Source organism: Cetorhinus maximus, chromosome 17 (genome assembly GCF_964194155.1).
Source record: "Cetorhinus maximus chromosome 17, sCetMax3.hap1.1, whole genome shotgun sequence".
NCBI lineage: Eukaryota > Metazoa > Chordata > Chondrichthyes > Lamniformes > Cetorhinidae > Cetorhinus > Cetorhinus maximus.
The window spans coordinates 103,768,857-103,792,738 of NC_135895.1; the positions used below are offsets into that span (position 1 = coordinate 103,768,857).

General features: G+C 39.5%; 1 protein-coding gene across 1 annotated transcript in view; it reads right to left on the reverse strand.

The window, feature by feature from the left end:
- cdc73 (cell division cycle 73, Paf1/RNA polymerase II complex component, homolog (S. cerevisiae)) overlaps positions 1-23,882 on the reverse strand; it is a 357,191-nt gene that overhangs the window by 280,345 nt on the left and 52,964 nt on the right. The window contains exons 8-9 of the mRNA XM_078561735.1: positions 14,012-14,110; positions 9,468-9,546 (exon numbers count right to left, since the gene is read on the reverse strand). Coding sequence (XP_078417861.1) covers positions 9,468-9,546; positions 14,012-14,110 — 178 coding nt within the window. The remainder of the gene's footprint in view (positions 1-9,467; positions 9,547-14,011; positions 14,111-23,882) is intronic.

Consider the following 23,882-nt stretch of genomic DNA (forward strand, 5'->3'; position numbering starts at 1 on the left):
CTCAGGAACACATCTCTACTTTTAACATCACAATTTATGACCTCTTCTCAAGCCTGATTGGAAATAGATACAACTGTACAGCAGGTATGATAAATTTCCTTCACTGACTTTTTCTCAAAAACTGAAATCAAGACATAGAAGGCTAAATAGATACAATACACTTAATATATACAGAAGAGTACCACTAATGCAATATAAATTAAATCAGGAGCCAGTTATTTTGAATTTATCTTCAAAGGAGAAGTGGTTGAATATTTATAACTTTTAAAGTGAACTGGATCCAAACTAATTCTTTAAAAGTTTTCAAAGGAAATGGTGATAGAAATTAAGAAAACATTAGATTTGCTCTTTAGGAGTTTATTAGATTTTGGAAAGCTTCTAGGAGATTGAAAAGATATAAAAGTCCTAAATTATACCAGAATCTAGGCCATTTTAACTTGTAAGGGAATTTTTCTAAAAAACTCTAGTAGCGAAGATATGTCTTTTTTTTCAGGTTTTTTGCATTTCTTTGTGGTTTAAGCAAACTCCCCTTCGCCTCATACAGGAAATGTACCCACATAAACCAAAATATGCATAACTTTTCTGTACCCAATCCAATAACTCAATTTGCAATGTTCTGCCTACTGAATTGAACACACAAGTCAGATGTTCAAAACCTAAAGCCACAAACCACCTTAAGAAAATATTGAAGTATATATTATATACACACACACACACACACACACAATGAAAAGAAACTTTAAATACGAAAAGGACAATAAATTACAGCACCTCTTCATCCTGAATCTACATCTTGCACCAGAATGGTTTGATCTGTGGCAAGGTGGGGCAGTCCCTATATCAAGTAGCTAGTATCTGATGCAGTAATTTTATTTTATTTTTTTACAAATGCCAAACAACTTAGGATACTTCATGCCGGAGCCTCAAACTTGAACGTCCAAAATACCCATTTGCAAGCACCTCCAACTGTTTGTATTCTCACAAGGACTACTGAGAATTGGCCTTAAAAAGACAGTTAAAGGTTACTCCATTCCCCAGACCCTAAAATACCTATGAAAGGTGCCATGGGGCTATACCAGGTGCATGTAAATGAATTCTCAGGGTCTTCCAAAATCTATATTTTTAACTCCTGTGATGTCAAAAGCTTCATTTCCTGGAGATCCCAATATCATTTTTGCCCTGTTCATATCAAGCAATATTTCAATCAAATGTTCAATTAATTGTCATAAATTAAACAATCAGACATAAATTTAATTAAAAACAAGACTTCACAAATAAAAGCTTCAATTTAGAACAGCAGATTGTGACATGAACCCTAAGCATCTAAATTGACACAAGTTGCCACAATATAATAAACTAGATAAAGGTAAAATACTGCGGATGCTGGAAATCTGAAACTGAAACAAAAAAAAAAGGCTGGAAAAACTCCACAGGTCTGACAGCATCTGTGGAGAGAAAGACAGAGTTAACGTTTCGAGTCCGTATGACTCTCTTCTTCAGAGTTCTGAAGAAGTCATACAGGCTCCAAAAGCTAACTGTCTTTCTCTCCACGGATGCTGTTAGACCTGCTGAGTTTTTCCAGCATTTTTTGTTTTTGTTGTAATAAACTAGATTTTTTTATTCAAATAAACTATCTAATTAAAACAAACCAATGCAGTTCAAGACATTTAGGCATTATTGTTCAGAAGTCAAGCTATAAATTCTTATCACAGGAAATACACCTGGAAAAGTAGAGCTTGATAATCATTATGGGCACAAGAAGGGGGAGGCCATGTTCTTTGCAAATATGATAGGCAAGATAAATGTAACATATATTTCTATGTAGTCATTCATTTCTGTTACGGAATGATGATTTTCTTTTTGAAAGAGTAAGATAGAAAAGCAAACTAATAAAGAAACAAAGCCAGCCATAAAACTACAAAATAGCTATGACTGGGAAGCCTCAACCTCTTGATTTAGCAGAAGGTATCAAAAACAACATTTACATAAGATGCTAAAATTGCAGGCAGAATAAATAACAACAAACAGTACAAGATCTTTAGATCCTTCGGGAAATCTGGGTAACGGATAGAAATGCAGATCAGTATAGACAAATGCCAAATAATTAACAAGGGAGCGAGAAGATTGTGTACAGTGAATGGAACAGTCATGAAACTCACTGATCAGGAAAGGGTGGTTCAACTTGAAAAATTAGTCAAACGTGCAGTTAAGTGCATGGTTGCAGTTTAAAAATGAGACATAAAGTAGCTTGAGACAGTATACAAATCAAACGATTTGAAAGCAGTATCTGTGGGGGAATTTTTATAGTAAGAAATTAGAACTCCCATAAGAGACCTGATGGCAAACACCAGTAATTTTTTATGGTTTTACACCCATTTTACTGCATTTCAGAACCATTATGGAAGGCAAGCAATGAAAAGAAATTCTCTCATACTAAACAGACTAATGTTAAATCAAAGTGGAAGTGACAAGAAATTAAAGCAAGACTGTTTTGGCATATACTAGGAGTCCCTACTTCAAGTTGCCATTGCATTCCCGAAAATCAAGCTTTAAGTGAAATGACTAAATGAATCATAGGTTCCCACAGGAATCAACGTTCAAGCCATGTTTAGGTTCCTTCGAACATTTCTCGCCCAGAGAAAGCAATGCACAAGTTGAAAAATATTGTACTATACATAGGTAGCACAGCTCATTCCTAGCTAAAATAACTTGCAAAACAAAATACATCACTAAATATAAAAGTAATACAATATATATTACTGCACAATGTAAAATGTTTAAAAGAATTACAGTCCACTCACCTACAGTGCTTAACAGTACTTTTAGATTAACTGGGCTCAATCTTGATACAGAATTTGGTCAGTGCAGGTAGCTGAAGTCCTCGCTACAGGCAACTACCAATCTCTGCCCCAGAGTCGCACAGCAGAGACCCAGGAGGGCCAAGAGGCGAGCAGAGCCCGGGGGTGGGGGGGTCAAGGGACGAGGAGAGCCGGGGGGCCAGGCCTGAGGGCAAGGCCGGCAGCAGGAGGAAGAGGGGCTGAGGGCAAGAGCAGAAACACTGTGGGAAAGGTTGTGTGAGCAAGCATGCCACAGTGACAAACAATGTCGAATGACACTGGCAACATTAAATGGATATAATGACACCACTTTATGAATGATGTTAAAGTGATGCATTAAATGAGTCAACGTCAAGCAATGACTTACTACATCATGATGCCATAGTGAACTATTCACACTAGTTATGGTGGTAATACAAGACATATTTTGTTGAGTTGACACTTAGAGAAAATGCAGCCTGAAATCAGACAAGAGGGAGACAGTCTCTCTCTCTACTTTAAGTCAGTTGAAGCCATAACACTTGGTTTGCAATTTTAGTATCAATACAAAGCTGAAATGGCTGCATACCAATACCAAACATAGAGTGTGAATGCACCATTGGATAGAAACAGGTTTTGTTTTGGTAATGATATATGACTCGAAGTATTTTTGAAATTGAACCTGAAACTGCTGAGCTCAAGAGCACAGAAAAACTTCTCCAACTATTTGACAACTGCCTATCATGAAGGTTAAGTAAACATTAATATTTGAAAATAATAGATACTTGTACATTTTCAAGAAGGACAAAATTTCAGAAGTTTTTAAACATTAACTTGAAAGAACACAGACTTACAGGAATTTACAGGGAGAAGTATTCTCTGTTCCCCGACCAATCGCGAGCCCGCTGACTCAGAAGGCTGCCCCGCTGGGATGTTACGCTGGGAGCAGTTTTATTGATTCAAAATTGAACTTCCGCCCTTACCTGGGAGGATCCCACCCTAAAGAGCTGCCAGCCAACCAGATTGCCCAGCAGAGTCAGGATATAGAGTGGTGGTCAAGGCCGGGGCTACAGGCAGTCCTCGAGAAATAGTAGTGCTGGAGCCTGGACTCAGAGTTAAGTCTGGTATTTTGGATGGGTCTGGCTCGGGGTGCCCCAACAAGTGAAGTTAGAGGGGACGGGGGGCCAGGTTAGACAAACTTGGGGAAGGGGTGAAATGGGGAGATCTGATGCTTCTGAAGGGCACCAGGGAGCACCTGAAGGACATAGCCCCCTGCTTACCCGACAGTAGTCCATGCAGTGAATGCTGCCAGACCACCCACCTGACCTCCACCTTCCCCTGCCACATGTAAAGTAGCGGAGGAGGTGGAATGAGGACCTCAAGTAGCCATTAATTGGCCACTAAAGGGCTTCAATAGGCCTAAGCACAGACAGGCAGGCTGCCTGATGCCTTCCCGCCCATCTTTATTTTATGAGCCCCACTGCCTTCAAATGCACTGGCAGAGTGGTTGCAAAATCCAGCCCCACATTTCTACCTGTGAATAAAAACATATGCAAAACCTACAGTAGTTTTCCCTCATGGTTCTATTAATCACTTTAAGCAGTCTAATCATTTCAGCCTTAATACTAACTACGAAGGAGAAGAAATTTGTGACTGTTTATAAGGGTTATAACAAACCTTTGAAAATGGCAACTTTGAGAGTCCTACTGGCAATTCTCTTATTAGAAGGGATAGAATCAAACATTAGCTTTCTCAGTGTATTCTTTAATTGGAGTAGCATCCCCACAAAGTTATGATGTCCATCCATTCCAGGTAGAAATCCTTCTCCCTTCAACTATTTCTCCAATAAAAATTCATCTCTGCAAGTCTCTCTTCATTATTTTGAACCCCAGATCCCAGATGCATCCTCACCATTCTGCTCCAAACTCTCTACAATGCATTATTGCTTTTTTGCTATTTCCTCCCGGAGTTTATTATCCTCCTCACTGTTTACTACATTTCAGAGTTTCCTGTTGTCTGTAAACTTTGAAGGTATGCTCCATACACCCAGGTTCAGGTCATTAATATGTGTCAAAAAGACCAACACCAAACTGGCAGGTGGTATTGCACACTTTGCTGCAGTCTGAAAAAACACTGCTCACCACTACTCCCACAGTCCCTTAGCCAATTTGGCATCCAAGTAGCGATTACCCCTTTAATCCGATGGCAGTGTATTTGCTTTTTAAAAAAGCCTACTATTATAACACTTCTTACCATGCTCAACCTCAGCCCTGCCCCGCACAGCAGCTGAAGTGCCCCCATCTCAGCAGCTGAAGGCTTCCAAGTACCACCCCGCCCACCACTACCAAATTTTCACTCTGGGGTCACGCAAAGTCTGGGGTATTAAAATAGGGTCACAGTGGGAAAAGGTTTGGGAAGTACTATCCTGTGGGCTTCAATTTTGCTAACAATTCTATGGTACTTAGTCAAACGCCTTTTGAAAGGTCATCTCCACAACTCTCATCAATCCTTGCCTTTACTTCATTAATGAACATCGATCTTCGGATATTGGTCCTGTGAGCTAGATTGCACTTTTGAAAATTGCATGTAAATACTTCCTATAGTAATTAATTGTTATAGTGTCTAAGACTTTAGCATAATTTAAACAAAATTAAAAATTCAAAGACTATATATTTCATAACATGATTTATCCACTGAATTATATTTTCATTAAAGTTTCACATGACGGACGCCACCTCTCTCAAGAGCCTGATATTTTTAACCAAGACCGCTGACTGAGCTGAATTTAGATTGTACAGTCTGAGCAGTTATGATACATTTAATTTCCTAATATGCATCAGTCAGGCATATTGCTACAATATTTGTCTCGGCTTCAACTGTCTGATCAGCTGCTTTTCATAGTTTTCCTGAAAAAGGACAAATTTCAAAATTTTAATCAATAAAATTTAGGGTTTTTTAAAATTGGGAGTGTCCATGTGTCTGTGTCAGGAAAAAATGACCACACCTTTGATATTCTATCAACTTCAGAAAAAAAATTGAGATTCATGAAAGAGGAGCAGAGCGAGAGAGATTGAGCGAAAATGATAGAAAGGTATCTGATTACAGCGTAACAAGTTTACTTAGGCTATTTTCATTACAAATGTGCACACAATTATAAAAATAAAAATACAAGCAGTATCCATGATTATAAATAAAAACAGAAAATGCTGGAAATAAACCTGAAACGTAAACTGTTTTTCTCTCCATAGAAGCTGCCGACTTGCTGAGTCTTTCCAATAAGTTCTGTTCTTATTTCAGGCTTTCATAAATCACAATATTTTGCTTTTATATTCAAGACTTTAAAATTTGAACTGAATTATGCCTGCAAAGCTTATTATTCTGAATTCTTTAATCTTGCTTATCAGAAGCCAACAGAAAAGTGAGAAATATACTAATCAACAAGAAATACCATATCATGTGCAGGGAGAAGAACTTCAGTACGACAGGTTAAAATATGGCAACCGTCTAAGCTTTGCTGGAATGATATAGGAAATAGGTGGCAATGTATATGCACCGATACATATTTGCATTTTACATATTTGCCTTGTTGCCATCGCAGTAAAGCAAGTTTTCTAAAGTGATAATTTTATTAATTGATCTCTACAAGTTTTATTATTAATCTAGTTAAAGAAACCACCAAACAAAGGGCGCTTCATTGTTAGCTCCAATAACACTCATGAGCTCGATGCCATCCAGGACAAAGCAGCTGTCTTGATTGGCACCCCAACCACAAACATTCGCTCCCTCCACCAGCAATGCACAGTGGCAGCAGTGTGTATCATCTACAAGATGCACTGCAGGAACTCAACAAGGCTCCTTAGACAGCACCTTCCAAACCTACGACTGCCACCACTTAGAAGGACAAGGGCAGCAGATGCATGGGAACACCACCATCTGGAAGATCCCCTCCAAGCCACACACCATCCCGACTTGGAAATATACCGCCGTTCCTTCACTGTCGCTGGGTCAAAATCCTGGAACTCCCTCCCTAACAGCACTGTGGACCACATGGACTGCAGTGGTTCAAGAAGGCAGCTCACCACCACTTTCACAAGGCCAATTAGGGGGGGGCAATAAATGCTGGCCTTGCCAGCGATGGCCACATACCAGAAATGTATAAAAACAAATTCAAAGCCTAATCTCATGTTGCCTCTGGTTCTTTTGCCAATGACCTTAACTCTGGGCCCTCTGGTTATTTACCCTTCAGCCACTGAAAACAGTTCCTCTTTTTTAACTCTATCTAAACCCTTCATGATTTTAAACACCTCCATTAAAACTTCTCTAAGCCTTCAGCTTTTCAAAGAAAAACAATCCCAACTTCTCCCTAACGTATCCCTCATCTCCAAACCATTCTAGTAAGCCTCTTTTCTACCTCTCCAAAGCCTTCTTACCCTTCCTAAAGAGCGATGTCAAGAATTGAGCATAATAAATTAAGCTGTGGCTGGTCTAAATATTGTTCTAATGAAAGATCCTCAACTTGAAACGTTAACCCTGTTTCTCTTTCTGCAGATGCTACCAAGCCTGTTCAGTGCTTCCAGCCTTTTCTGCTTTTATTCCACATTTCCAGCATCTGCCTTATATTGCTCTTGAAATATATAAGTTATATGTAACTTTAGCATAACTTCCTGGCTTTTGTACCATGCCTTAAATTATAACGCCTAAGATCCCATATGCTTTATTAATCTGTCTCGTCATTTTCAAAAATTGCTGCAAAAGCACCCAAAGTCCTTCTGTTCTTGCACCCACCCTTTAAAATTGGACTATTTACAATGTGTCCCCTCCTCATTTTTCCTGTCATGTCAAATATGTTCAAATGATCTTACTGCTTGCAAACTTTGTAAATCATTTTGAGCATAAAGTCTTTCTAAACAATTTCTCTCTGTGTTTGATGGTAATTTCTACATAATTCAGTAACTGTCTTACTATAGCACTTGGATTTACTCGTCATTTGTCTCTTCACAGTGTTGCAGAGTCAATGCCGAATCCTTTCTTCCCCTATAACTCATCATATTGGTATCAAATATAACAGTTAATGAAAGGGCGGGCTATGCTGCATGCCACTGCAGTCAAATTGCTATTCCTGAAAGTAGGAGAGGCTAAACTATTTTCAATTTCTTAAATAAGCAGAATTAGTTTGCTACAATGAATAGAGTCTCAACATAATTATTCTTCATAGGGGAAAATCACTAATGTGCCCAAATTCTAAAAAACTGACGTGAAAGTATTACTGCAAGATTTCTTCTGCAGCAAATGTTGAACATTTTGGTTTACACATTTTTTTAAAAATCATTCATGATGTGGGTGTCCCTGGCTGTGCCAGCATTTATTGCCCATCCCTAATTTCCCTCGAGAAAGTGGTGATGAGGTACCTTCCTGAACCGCTGCAGTCCATGTAGTGTGGGTACATCCACAGTGCTGCTAAGGAGGGAGTTCCAGGATTTTGACCCAGCGACAGTGAAGGAACGGTGATATATTTCCAAGTCAGGATGGTGAGTGACTTGGAGGGGAACTTCCTGGTGGCCGTGTTCTGATCTATCTGCTGCCCTTGTCCTTCTAGATGGTAGTGGCCGTGGGTTTGGAAGGTGCTGTCTAAGGGGCCTTGGTGAATTCCTGCAGTGCATCTTATAGATGGTAAACACTGCTGCCACTGTGCGTAGGTGGTGGTGGGAGTGATGTGGATGAGGTGCCAATCAAGCAGGTTGCTTTGTCCTGGATGGTGTCAAGCTTCTTAAAAGTGTTGTTGGAACTGCACTCATCCAGTGTTCCATCACACTCCTGACTTTTGCTTTGTAGATGGTGGACAGGCTTTGGGGAGTCAGGAGGTAAGTTACTCACCGCAGAATTCCTAGCCTCTGACCTGCTCTTGTAGCCACAGTATTTATATGACTAGTCCAGTTCAGTTTCTGGTCAATAGTAACCCCCCCAGGATGTTGATAGTGGGGGACTGCAGCATAGAATATAAAATATCTTATGGCAACATTCACAAGCCACAGGATTCTTTTTTGACAAAAAAGCAGATATAACATCGCAAAATGTGTGATTTTAATCATTATTACATGACATTAAAACAAAATAATTTTTCATAAAACCAACATGCTTGGCTACACCTAGTCACAAACCTACTTTTGACGGATTCATTAAACCTTTCTATATATTTCATTAAGTACATGAATTATCAGAAAAAACTAATATTGAATTTCCTTGCCAATATGTGCATTAAAAAAATCTAGAATGAAAATGATCTTGGATTAGGGTTGCCCGGCATATCAAGCACAACTAAAAAGTTCTTGCAGCTTTTAGGCGATGAGAGTCATGTACATTATTTGTCAGCACTGTAAATAAATTATTGAATACTGCAACATTATTGATTTGCAAATTTATATTTAAAAAGTGGCTATTTTATTTTTGTTTTGAATTCTCTGCTAAATAAATTCTACATCTTAAAAACATGCCATTTATGTGGCTATCACCTGGTGCACTGCTGATCTACTCAACTGAGGGACCAAATATTTCTATGCGCTAAAGAAAAATCCAAAAGGTCACTAAGCTTTCTCTTTTTAGGAGGATCTGGAATGGGGGCATCAGGTACATTTAAGTACAATGCATAGTTACCTTCTTTCTTTGCAAATCTTTCCTGATCATATCTGTTGTATGCTGCTGGAATAGGCTGTTTATTTCGCAGTGCTGGGTCCTGCAACACACAAAATTGGACTTATTGTGAAGCAAGAATTATAAAATTACTCTTTTTAAATGAAACATAAAATTCACAGGAAAAAAAGAGATGTGCAAGATATTTAATAACTGGCTATAAGAGCTGAACAAAGGCTCACTCAGCAAATATACAGCCATGGGGACTATTATCTGGGTATTAAATACAAACTGCATTTTTTACTTAGCAGCTTTCTGACATGGTGAACAATAGTTTATAAGAGATAGTTATAGCAGTGTTGAAGGGTATAAAGGACTTAACTAATCTTTTTGGATGCACAAATCATTACCAGAAAAGTTAGCATTTTTTCTATATCAAATGAGTCATTTGATTAATTTACTTTACATGATAATTCAATAAAACTATAGCACAACATTTATCTTTTACTTGCCATCAAACTGGATTACAATACTTCAAGTGGGAAATTGCCAATGAGCCAGAAAGTCTCTTCAGACTATAACAGTTGAGATGCAGATTACATATACACAACCAACAAATACAGTGCCAATGCAGCTGCAATCATACAGTATTACAGCACAAAAGGAGATCTTTCAACCATTTGTGCCTGTGGCGGCTCTTTGGAAGAGCTGTCCAAGTTAATCCCACATCCTAGCACTTTTTCCATAACCCTGTAAATCAGTCCTCTTCAACTATATGCCCAATTGCCTTTTGAAGGTTACCATAGAGTTTCTTTTGGATAGTACATTACAGATCTTAACCTCTGTGAAGAAATTTCTCATCTCCTGTCTAGTTCCTCTGACAATCATGTTAAAATCTATGGCCACTAGTTGCTGACCCAATTACCAGAGGAAACAGTTTGTCCCCACTTGCTCAATCAAAACCCCTCATAATTTCGAATATCTCTATTAGGTATATCCCTTTCATTTTCTCTGTTCTAAAAAGGACAATCGCAGCTTCTCCAATCCCTCCAGAATACAAGTAACTCATCCAAGATATCAAGCTGGTATAGCTCGCTCTGCCCTCTCAAAGATCTTGACATCTTTCCTGAAGTGTGGTAAACTGAACTATTTGAAACACTGAGTCTAACACTGAGCAGGTGCACTTCAAGAAGAACTCAAATGCATGGAGAAGAAACATCCCGGTCCTAGAGTTCAATGCCTTAAAATATAGAAACATAGAAAATAGGAGGAGTAGGCCATTTGGCCCTTCGAGCCTGCTCCACCATTCATTATGATCATGGCTGACCATCCAATTCAACAGCCTGCTCCTGCTTTCTCCCCATATCCTTTGATCCCTTTTTCCCCAAGATCTATATCTAACTCCTTCTTGAAAACATACAATGTTTTAGCCTCAACTACTTTCTGTGGTAGCAAATTCCACAGACTGACCACCCTCTGGATGAAGAAATTTCTCATCTCAGTCCTAAATGGTCTACCCCGTATCCTCAGACTGTGACCCTTGGTTCTGGACTCCCCCACCATCGGGAACATCCTTCCTACATCTACCCTGTCTAGTCCTAGTCCTGTTAGAATTTTATAGGTTTCTATGAGATCCCCCCTCATTATCCTGAACTCCAGCGAATATAATCTTAACCGACTCAATCTCTCCTCATATGTCAGTCCCGCCATCCCAGGAATCAGCCTAGTGAACTTTCATTGCACTCTCTCTATAGCAAGAGCATCCTTCCTCAGATAAGGAGACCAAAACTGCACACAATATTCCAGGTGTGGTCTCACCAAGACCCTGTATAATTGCAGCAAGACATCCCTGCTCCTGTACTCAAATCCTCTCACTATGAAGGCCAACATACCATTTACCTTCTTTACCACCTGCCGCACCTGCATGCTAACCTTCAACGACTGGTGTACGAGGACACCCAGGTCTCGTTCCCCTCTCTCAATTTATAGCCATTCAGATAATAATCTGCCTTCCTGTTTTTGCTACCAAAGTGGATAACCTCACATTTATCCACATTATATTGCATCTGCCATGCATTGCTTGTCCAGATCACACTGAAGCATCTCTGCATCTTTCTCACAGCTCACCCTCCCACCCAGCTTTGTGTCACCTGAAAATCTGGAGATATTACAATTAGCTCCCTCATCTAAATCATTAATATATAATGTGAATAGCTGGGGTCCCAGCACCGATCCCTGCGGTACCACACTAGTCACTGCCTGCCATTCGGAAAAAGACCCGTTTATTCCTACTCTTTGTTTCCTGTCTACCAACCAGTTTTCTATCCATCTCAATACACTACCCCCAATCCCATGCGCTTTAATTTTACACGCTAATCTCTTATGTGGGACTTTGTCAAAAGCTTTCTGAAAGTCCAAATAAACCACATCCACTGGCTCCCTCTCATCAACTCTACTAGTTACATTCTCGAAAAGTTCCAGTAGATTTCTCAAGCATGATTTACCTTTTGTAAATCCATGCTGACTCTGTCCAATTCTGCCACTGTTGTTCAAGTGCTCAGCTATTAAATCTTTTATAATGGACTCTAGAATTTTCCCCACTACCGACGTCAGGCTGACTGGTCTATAATTCCCTGTTTTCTCTCTACCTCCCTTTTTAAATAGTGGGGTTAAATTAGCTACCTTCCAATCTGTAGAAACTGTTCCAGAATCTATAGAATCTCGGAAGATGACCACTAATGCATCCACTATTTCTAGGGCCACTCCCTTAAGTACCCTGGGGTGTAGATTATCAGGCCCTGAGGATTTATCGGCCTTCAATCCCATCAATTTCTCTAACACCATTTCCCTATTAATACTGATTTCTTTCAGTTCCTCCCTCTCACTAAACCCTGTGCTTCCCAACATTTCTGGTATGTTATTTGTGTCCTCCTTTGTGAAGACAGAACCAAAGTATGTATTTAGTTGGTCAGCCATTTCTTTGCTCCCCATTATAAATTCCCCTGTTTCGGACTGTAAGGGATCTATACTTGCTTTCACCAATCTTTTTCTCTTCACATACCTATAGAAACTTTTACAGTCAGTTTTTATGTTCCCCGCAAGCTTACTCTCGTACTCTATTTTCCCCTTCTTAATCAATCCCTTGTCCTCCTTTGCTGAATTCTAAAGTGCTCCCATTCCTCAGGTCTGTTGTTTTTTCTGGCCAATTTGTATGCCTCTTCCTATCTCTAATTTCTCTTGTAAGCCATGGTTTGGCCACCTTTCTTATTTTACTTTTGCACCAGACAGGAATAAACAATTGTTGCAGTTCACCAATGTGCCATTGCCTATCCACCATCATCCCTTTAAGTAATGTTTCCCAATCCATCATAGCCAACTCGCTTCTCATACCACCGTAGTTCCCTTTATTAAGATTCAGGGCCTTAGTCTCAGAATCAACTATGTCACTCTCCGTCTTGATGAAGAATTCTATCATATTATGTCGCTCATTCCCAAGGGGCCTCGCACAACTAGATTGCCAATTATTCCTTTCTCATTATATGATTGAGATAGCCAAGTGGTTAATCTACAATTACTGGAAACACTCAGTAAGTTAGTCAGCATCATGAACAGGACAACTTCTACCACAGTTTGTCCAAATGAGGAAGACTTGCATTTTATATTGTCCTTCCATGACCATCAGACATCTCAAAAGCACTTTACAGCCAATGAAATACTTTTTGCAGTGTAGTCACCAATGTAATGTAGGAAACACAGCAGCCAATTTGAACACAGAAAACTCCCACAAACAGCAGTGTGATAAAAAGCAGTTAATGTGTTTTGATGATTGAGGGATAAATATTGGCCATGACACCATGGATAACTCCCCTGCTCTACATCAAAATAGTGCCATAGGATCTTTTACATCCACCCAAGTGAGCAGACAGGGCCCCAGTTTAATGTCTCATCTGATAAACAACAGCTCTGATAGTGCAGTACTGCGCTGGAGTGTCACCCTTGATTGCTGTGCTCAAGTCCTGGAGCGGAACTTGAACTGTCACCCTTCTGACTCAAGAGGCCAGAGGGCTACTGCTCTCCTGAGATGGCACACATCAAGTGCCAAGGTGTCAGATTGAGCCCACAATTAAAGTTGAGTATGACACCCCTGTTCTAGAGTTTAGGGAAAAGTATGCTGCTGAAAATATTACATGAAAAATGTTCTATTATTTTGCTACTATTCTATTTCTTGTATATTTGCACTATTTGTACGTACTGTATATTGCCTAAGGAAAAATGATTTATACAAATTAGAATTTAGTCAGAATATTTTATTTAATTCTGTAAATCATGCTGAAAATTCCTACTTAAGCTTAATTTTAATGTTCTAAAAATAGAGGTGGTTTGTACATTTCTGCAATTTCAATAGGTAACTAATTTTCTCAATTTGGGTATGAGGGGAAAGGATTACGGGTGAGGAGTATGCAATCTCTTACCAAAAGTTCCAAGAAAAATCAGTTCAGTAAGTCAAGCACAAAATATTTTATTCCCCATTAAAAGAGGGAGGGAAAATAAATATTTTTTCTTCTTACCGGTTGTATTACGTTTTGTGGGGGTCTCTGTTCCGGTGCTCGTCCTTCTTCCCTAGCTTTTACCGATTGTAAAATTGCAAATATGTTCTTGGAAAAATTCTGAGGGAGGGAAAAAATATAATCAGCACTGGAACTTTTAAGAATACATGGAATACAGTGGCATAACCTGCATTTTTCATTCAAAACTGATAGCTGATAACACAGAAGAATGGTTGACAGAATGGTTCTGCGTAAATAAGAATTAATCTGAACTTCATTATCTTTCAGAATGATGCATATTGCCATCTTTCTCCAGCCAGAATTTGGCTGAGCACCAACTCTCAGACACTTCTTCTTACCTCCCGTACTATGACCCCGCCACTGAGCATCAAGTCATTGTTTCCAGGACTGTCACTGACCTCATCTCCTCCAAAGATGCTCCCTCCACCTTAGTCCCCCAATCCTAAACAGCCTGCTTCTACCTCCATCTCAAAATCCACAAATAGGACTGTCTTGATAGATCCATCATTTCAGCCTGTTCCTGCCCCACTGAACTTATTTGTTATCATCTTGACTATTTTTTCTCGCCTTGCTCAGTCTCTTCCCACCTATATCCATGACTCTTCTCCTACATCATTTCAACTATTTCCAGTTTCCCAGCCCTAACCACTAATATGGATGTCAAATCTCTCTACACCTCCATTCCCCAACAGGGCAGTCTGAGGCCTCTTCAATTCTTCTGTGAACAGAGCCCCAACAGTCCCAACCACCACCTCCTCCACTCAAACTGGCTCTCTCATTGGTTCTCTTCTTTAATTTATCTCACTACCTCCAAATAAAAGCTGTTGTTCTGGGTACCTGCGTGGGGCCTAGTTTTTGTCTTATTGGGGTATGCAGAACATTTCTTGCTCCAGTCTATTCAAGTGCCCTCCCCCAACTCTTTTGCCAGTACATCAATGATGATGTCACTTCCTGCTCTGAAATAGAAAGATTCAATTTTGCTTCTAATTTCCACCTTCTTTGCCTCCAATTTCCACCTTCTTTGCCTCCATTTCTGGGGATAGGCTGTCCGCTAATATTCATTAAAAGCCACCGATTCCCACAGCTATCTTGAATACACTTCCCTACACCCTGCTTCCAATGAAGGCTCCATCCCATCCTCCCAGTTCTCCATCTCCATTGCATCTATTCTGATGATGCTACCTTCCATAATGGTGCTTCTGACACATCTTCCTTTTTCCTCAACCAAGGATTCCCGTCCTCCCGCTCTGCACTAAGGGGCCCTCAACCATGTTCGAACCGTTTCATGCACTTCTGCTTTCACCCCTTTCCCTCCAAGAGCCATGATAGGGTTCCCCTTGTCCTCATTTTCCATCCTACAAGCCTCCGTATTCAAAAGGATTATCTTTGCCTTTCCACTGTCTCCAATGTGATGCCACCAACAGACAACTTCCCCTCCCCTGTCAGCATTCCAAAGGGACCATTCCCTCCACAACACCCTGATCCACCCCAACACCTCGTTCGCTTCCCACAGCACCTTCCCATGCAATCTCAGGAGGCATAACACTTGCCCTTTTGCCTCCTCTCTCCTCACTGTCCAAGGCCACAAAACACTCCCTCCAGATGAAGCAGCGATTGTTTTGTACATCTTTCAATTTCATTTCATGTATTCATGCTCACAATACAGTCTACTCTACATCAAGGAGGCCAAATGCAGATTGGGTGACCGCTTTGCGGAACCCCGCAGTTCAGTCCACGAGTACGATCCCAACCTTCCAGTTGCTTGCCTTTTAAATTCACCACCTTGCTCTCACTCATATTTCTGTCCTCGGCCTGCTGCAACTGTTCCAGTGAAGCCCAACGCAAGCTTGAGGAACAGCAGCTCATCTTCCATTTAGGCACATTACAGCCTTCTGGATTCAAGACTGAGTTAAACAACTTCAGACTATGAACTTTGTCCCCCATTTTGATTCCTTTTTTGCCAAGAGTGTCCAGTTTTGTTTTTGCTTTCAGAGAGCTATTCATTATTCTGCATTCACACTTACTCTGGACAAATGCTTTGTTTTTTTACTACAAGCATTACCACTCCCTTTGCCTTTTGTTCCATGGCATCTTTGTTATTTAATCTCTCCCGCTCTCTACCTTATCCCAGACTTCTCTTTTGTTCTGCCTCCACTTCCAAAAGCATAAAACATTTCTAACTCCCTTCAGTTCTGAACAATCATTCAACTCAAAATGTTAACTGTTTCTCTCTCCACAAATGCTGCTAGACCTGCTGAGTTTTTCCAGCACTGTGTTTTTATGCCAGAGTTTAGACAGTGCTTCCTTAAGGCAGATTTTGAACTTAAACAATTGACCAAAAGCACAAAACTGGCATTACAGCTGCTGGGTAAATAAATGCAGTAACAGGAGCAGGAAATTACTCAGGAATACTGGATCTTTTTAATCATCATAGTTGTATCCGTATAGAAAGATAATGCTGATCAAGTTTAAGGTGGTTAATAGCACCAAGAGAACTTGTTACCAGCCGCTTCTGAGAGGATAGTGGTAGCCTCAGAATAAAACTAGACTCAATGGAATGGGTTGGATACAACAGTCCAAACCCATTATATTAATGCTTATCTAGCTTAAGTCAGAGAAAAGAACAGTAATCTATACATAAGTACTTCAGGGATTTTCAAGGTCACAGAGAAAATTTAACTGCTTACACCATTTAAACACAACAGTCAAGTTGTGTCTAGCAGTCAAGGCTTCAGTCAGCTTGAATTTTACTCACCATGAGCACAAGAATCATGCTGCTTATAACAACTAGACAACTGTAAAAACACAGACTGATATATTTTTACAGGAACATCTCAGGGACTACAAGACAAAAATGTTTACTGATCAATTTCTATAGCACAACTAGCCATTTGCAGTCACACTGCTAAAACTGATATATAATTCATATTTTTATGCATGTTCAGCACTGGATTATGTTTAATACAAGGTTTCATAGCAGTGAAATGACATATCAATATTGTGATTATGGATCTCAACGGCTCACAACCAATCACTATTTTCTTTAGTATACCAATGATGTGGTGGAATCCAAATCAATTTGAATGTGATGAGAGAATTTGAATGGGAAAATGCATAATCCATGCTTTCTCACATAACCCACAATTATCCTTGCTCAACTATCCAATTCAAATTTAAGGTAAATTTATCATTTAAGTTTAACAGAAAATGGAAAATACTTAAGTGGTTTATAATTGCAATTGGTAAACTTAATATATAACTGCATCTCAACCTAGCAAATCTGCAAAGCCAAGAGGTAGTGCACACCCTGATCTGGTAAGTGATCTCGATAGGATAATGGAAATGGTATCAATGGGGGGGATAGCAGCAATGGATTGATCAAACTCGTCATGATCTAAGATTTAGGAAAACTGAAGACTAAGAACCAAGTAAGTAGTTTTAAGCAGCTAACAAAGAAAATCTGGGAACAATGTAAACAAATTAACTGGGGTGCTGAACTGCACTTTAGTAGGTGACAAGTGGAAAAGACATAATGCAGAGCATGGGGATGTACATTCAGGATCAACAGCGTAGACAAAATAAACCTGATCCTAAATATATGAACAAATTAACCCAGAAGCACAAAACAGGAAGAGCAATCACTACAAGTCTGCTGGGAATAAAGGTGAAACATACTAGGATAAATATATGAACATACAAAAACATACTAAAAGGATGGTCAGAGGTGTAAAGACAAAAATGCAAAAAAAAGCACAGCTTTATTGATAAGTAAAACTGATCAGTCAGAAATTCTCAATATTTTAACAGTGAGAGGATAAAAAGAGTCTAAAAGCTGCCAATAGAGCTGGAACCTCGTACAACTTAATATACTTAATGACTACTGATACAATTCTAGCATTCTTTACATTTATTTCTCCTACCCAATATGAAAGGTTACTTCCATGAACGAGCCTATGATTCATGAACTGAAATGTGTGCTTACATATAATTCTGGAGTTGATGAATAAATCACTAATCTACTGAAAATAATACAAAGTGCCTGCATCTCCTGGTCTCTTGACTGGTGGACAAGCAACGGTGAAAATTTGATAACTGACGTTACTTGGAATAAAGGCCTGCAAGAAAGGGTTTACGCTCCAGCAAAGCAGAAAATCACTAATGAAACCTTGATATAAGACTCCCCTTCCTTACTTCAAAACCAACTCAAGACAATAGATAATTCAGAAAGTGTTTTACAATTAAATGTCACGATAAATCATCGCAATTCGAAGGCATCAGTTGGTCAGGTTTTCCATTAAAAAAATTAGAATAACTCTCAGCTTTCAAGCAATTTTCCTCCCTAGTGGGTTAGGGTTCCCAAGCACTTAGCTCTTTCTCACAGCTAGGTAATCAATGTTTGTATTGCTATCAATGTGGACTTGACAATTAATTCACCTTAAATTATCCATCTCAAGAGAAGTGGCTCATCCACTTTTTAAAAACTTCAGCACAAGGCACTGCCAGCATTCTTCCATGTAATAAAGATAATGGACACGCAGCAAACAAATCCATACTCTTCTTTGTTTGCTGCGTAGCCTAGGCATGGTTTTAGGGGCAAACTTGTCCAGCATTTGTACCCACCTCTCAACCTCATAGGGTGGTATGCAGATGAAAGACAAAAGCCCATCCGACCAGGCCTAGTCAGTTGCAGGAGTTGCTGGAAGGTGTTAACCTGAGGGAAATACCGACAGCCTAACAGGATTCCACTCCAGATTTTGTGTCAGGTTTACTTTCTTAGTCATTTACTCTTAATGAACTATAGCAGACAAGGTTTACCGACTGAAGACAAGGTTGATGCCACCCTTTTGCACCAACTTAGCATGGGAAAGGTACAGCCGTGGACAGGTGTCCATATGACAGGTGGTGGAGAGGACAACAAGGTGCTTAAATCATGCTTCCAGTGCCTGCAACAGGCCAAGGCGGTATTCAAGCAAACTGACTAAAGTTGAACTAATGTGTATCTCAGCTATATGTGCATGCAGTTTGTTTTCAGCAAACAATTATTAGGTTGAAGTGGCCAACAGAAGAAATAATCATTTTATTATATTTGATCTGTTCGTTCCAAATCATACCAGACTACTTATTTTAATTTCTTTAAGGGGGATTTTGTATGTTCTCTGATTTGGAACGAACAAATCAAATATAATAAAATGATTATTTCTTCTAAGTATTCACATGAGTGACATGAATTCCCTGGACAATGATAATCCAAGGAGGTAACAACTTTGGTACGAGGTGGAAATACTAAACAGGCTAAAAGTTCTGAAAACGAATAAATCCCCAGAGAAGAATGATAGCCATCCCAGAGTTTTGAGAGAAATAAGGAAGGAGATATATGGGGTGCTGGTGGTCATTAGGAAGCAGTCAAATACGAGGGAAGTCCCAGTAGATGGCTAGAGGCTTACATGATGTATGTTTTCAAACAAGATAACAAAGCAAATTCCAACAACTCTTCAATCTTGAATTAAATAATGGAGTCCATCATCAAGAGCAAACTTCAGGGTTACCTGCACAATGATGACTGAATAAATCACAGCCAACATAGACAAGTCAAAGATGTTAGTCAGGCATCTTCATCCTTTTCTAAATTTGAGCAAGTGACATCTCAGTGAACTCCACCATTGAATCATAGATGGTACAGCACAGAAGGAGGCCAGTCAGGCAATCAGGTCTGTGCTGGCTCTTTAGTAGAGCAATCCAATTAAGCCCACTAGCCTGTCCTTTCCCGATAGCCCTCTAAATGGTTTCCTGACAAGTATTTGTCCTATTCTCTTAAATAGTGCTTCTGCAATCTTGCTACAATGACAGAGGACCTTGCTAGGGCCATATCTGGAATACTTGCCTAAAGAAGGATATACTTGCCTTAGAAAGAGTGCAATGAAGGTTCACTAGACTGATTTTTGTGATGAGAGGATTGTCCTTTGAGGAGACATTGAGGAGACTGGGCCTAATGTCACGATTATGTGACTTGTGCATGAGAATATTAATCCATGACTTCACCAGCTGACCAAACATATATTGAATTGTTTAAAATTGTTTTTTTTCAAAGGCAAGAAAGGACACTAACTATGGATGGCTGCCATAAGTCACCTGATGTCGGATACTGCCAGAGACCAGTTTCTGAAAAGTTCCAATGTGGAATAAAATTCAGACATGCCACAATATCCTTCTCTGGAATTTCACACCTGAGGATATCAAGATCCACTTTGAAGGTATTTACTGAAATGTACTGGACAAAACATTTGCATTTCTAGAAGACTACCTCTCCAGCAGGGACAGAAAGTCGGCCAGAACTATGTTTACATGGAAATAGGTCTTTCCATCTCATCAAGCTGGATAATGACTCATTCAAGGGATTAACGGCTGGGGCATTAAATAATCTAATCCCCCTGACTATGAAACAAAAGCAACTGTCGGTTCAGACATCAGATAAACAAAGCCCTTTCTGAAATAGTTATTTTGGGGTGGGTGGGGGTCATGTGACTGAAGTGACCATTTTGAAATCACTAACACAAGCTGAAGACAGAAGCGAGTAGGCTGGAAAAGCTGCCAATGAAGCTGTAAGGAACTCCCTTCTCTCCTCTCCCAAGTTAAGGCCCTTTAAGACTCTATCTTACAGTTTTAAAAATTCAGCACAGAGATAGTAGATTTTCCATCGAAAGGAACCTCCGATGCAAAACTGACTGATTTATGGAAATGATGGATTAAATTATGGATTAGAAAGATTAAAAAGAAATTGTCTCCAGTAGTTACATAGGCCTCAACTTAAATCCTGGAATTTAAAAGAATTTAACCTCTGCTGCAGCCATAGTGACGCAGCCAAGGCCTCAAACAGTGAACTCGCAATTTCTTTTATCTTTCAGCATTGAACCTCAATTTAGCTCAGAAAGTAACTACCTACAATATAACTTGTAAATTTTGCATGCTTGCGTGTGTACCTGTGAATGTGGGTCACTAAAGTTCGAGAAACGCAGGTTTCCCTTTTATATATTCTGCTATCTTTACCTGGGTGGGTGTTTAACTCAAAATAAGCTAACCCGTTTGTTTTAAACCTCAAGAAAGCCTGCCAGACTCGCTTTTCTGCAATCAGTGCATTAATGGTTAAACAAAGTCATTGAGAAAATTCCTTCATCCTTCTAAATTCACAAAAAAACCTGTTATGGTCAGACTTGGGGGTAGTAGGACAGGGGAGTCATATTTTACCCCTCCTCACTTGGTTGTAACATTATATACCCTCACATTCAGAAGAATGAGGGGGAGATCAGGAGAATGAGAGGTAATCTCATTGAAACTTATAAAATTCTGAACTGGTATGACAAGATAGATGCTAGGAAGATGTTTCCCCGAGCTAGGGAGTCTAGAACTAGGGGAGGTCACAGTCTCAAAATAAGGAAGCGGCCATTTAGGACTGAGATAAAGAAAACGTCGCTTGAAGGGCTGCGAATCTGTGGAATTTTCTACCACCATGAGTTGTGGATACCCATTCATGCAATGTATCAAGTCAGAAATCAACAGATTTTTGGGTACTAAGGGAATCAAGGGATATGGAGATAGTGCAGGAAGGAAGGCGTAGCTGTGGGTAGATGATAGCCAATATTTTATTGAATGGCGTAGCAGACTCAAAGGGCTGAAAGTCCTATTTCTGCTCCTATTTCTTATGTATTTATTACTGAATCTGCTTCCACCATCCTTTCAGGAAATGAATACCAGATCATAACAATTAGTTGTAACCAATGCAACAAAACAATAGCGTATCTAAACTTCAAAAAGGAATTTAGCTAATTTAAGGGATTCAAGGTAAAATTTGGCAATAAGTATGAAATTGGATAAAGTGTAGAAAACATCAGATTGATGTTGAGGTGCAAGTATGGGATGGGATTCTTAAGGAATGGGTGTTGGGATCACTCCTTATTTCACCCCTCTCCTAACTATACTTCAGTTCTGTTGAAGGGTCATGTGGACTCGAAATGTCGACTCTTTCCTTCTCCACCGATGCTGCCAGACCTGCTGAGTCTTTCCAGGTAATTCTGTTTTTGTTTTGGGATCACTCCTGTTTCTAATTTGCATTAACAATTTGGAATAAAAATTGAATACAAATGGGTGAAATTCTGACATCATCAAAAACTGAAAAGTGGAGGAGTAGACTCTGAGGCATCAGCTCAGAAAAACAAAAAAATGTTTAATTTTTTTTATAAAATGGCCAAAACAAAAGATTAAATTTAATGCAAAGCATCAAATGTCTCACATAAGAGGGCAGAATATGACTAGCGCACTCCACGATTGGCCTCAAAATAGTTAACAGTGCAATTGAAAATGATCAAGATCTAGTATTAAAAACAGAAAATGCTGGAAACAGTCAGGTCAGGCAGCATCTATGGAGAAGTGATGAAAGGTCATCAACCTGAAACATTGACGCTTTTTTCTCTCCACAGATATTGCCTGGCATGCTGCGTATTTCCAACATTTTCTGTTTTTATTTCAGCTTTCCAGCTTCAGGTTTTCTAGCTTTGATACACTACAGTCTAATTACCACAGAGCAGCAAACAACAAAGAAGGTATAATGCTGAACTATGTGGCTAAAACAGTGCAGTGCTATGCTCCACAGTACTGTTTTTCTTCCGCTGACATTATCACCTCCTGCCACTACATTCTTGCTCTGACTGGTTCCACACACGAAAAGTTAACAGCTAATTTGTGCCAGTAATTTTCAGATTACACAGTCTGAGCAAGTGGTGTAGAAGTTACCCCAGCACACATCTGTACAATTGTCTCACCAGCCAATAGCAAGCATGTCATCCAAGCTCTGTATCCATTTGTGTGTTTGTCCAAACGATTTCAAAGCTAACTACACAAAGAATTCTAAAAACCACACCAGGTAAAAGGAAATCAGAGAAAAGGTAAAATATGGTTTATTAATTGTTATTCACAGAAAACAGTTAGATTTCAAAACTATTTGCAGGAACAATTTCTCAGAGCAAAGGTGTTGCTTTACGGTTTGCTATTCACTCTTGATTTGTTTATCCATTTCAATTGAAAAGGAACAAAGGTTCCGTGGTAAAGTTTCAGAGATAGGCTACACTGGAATGACAAAGAACACATGAGTTTTCCTTCGTAATATTTCCAAATTAATCTTGAATTATGTTGCTGTGTGAACCTGCCCTACATTTCCAGCACCGTTTCTTTTTCATCCTTACTAAAGTTAGTTTTTTTTCTTTTCCCCTTTTCCTTCCCTTGTCTTTCCACTGCCTTGGTCATTTTCATTCATTTTTGGTCTTTTAATTTCCTTGCCAAGGTGATCTTTGCGTGTCATTTACCAGCTTTTCAATCCGTTATTTCCTTTCATCTTTCCTTTCCCTTTTGTTCACCTCCATTAAAGAGATCACTTTTCATGCTTTGCCCTAGCAAAAAGGTTACATTGAGTCTACAGCACAGAAGTAGGCCATTCGGTCCAACTGGGTTAGACAGGCATTTATGCTCCACTTGAACCTCCACCCACACCTCTTTGCCTAACCGCAAATATCCTACACTCCTTTCTCCCTCAAGTGCTTATCCAGCTTCCCATTAAAAGCCTTTATGCTATTTGCCTTGGCTATGTCTTGTCCCAACTTCTCTATTGGATTTATTATCGACCATCTTATCTCTATCACTAGTTTTTGATTTCCCACGGGTGGGTTTTTATGGTCACCATTACCAAGACTGGCATTCAATTCCTCAATTGCCAGTTAATTGAATTTAAATTCCAGCAGCTGCCATTGTGGGGTTTGAAGCCCCAGGGTATTAAAACAAAAGTAAAATACTGCAGATGTTGGAGATCTGAAATAAAAACAGAAAG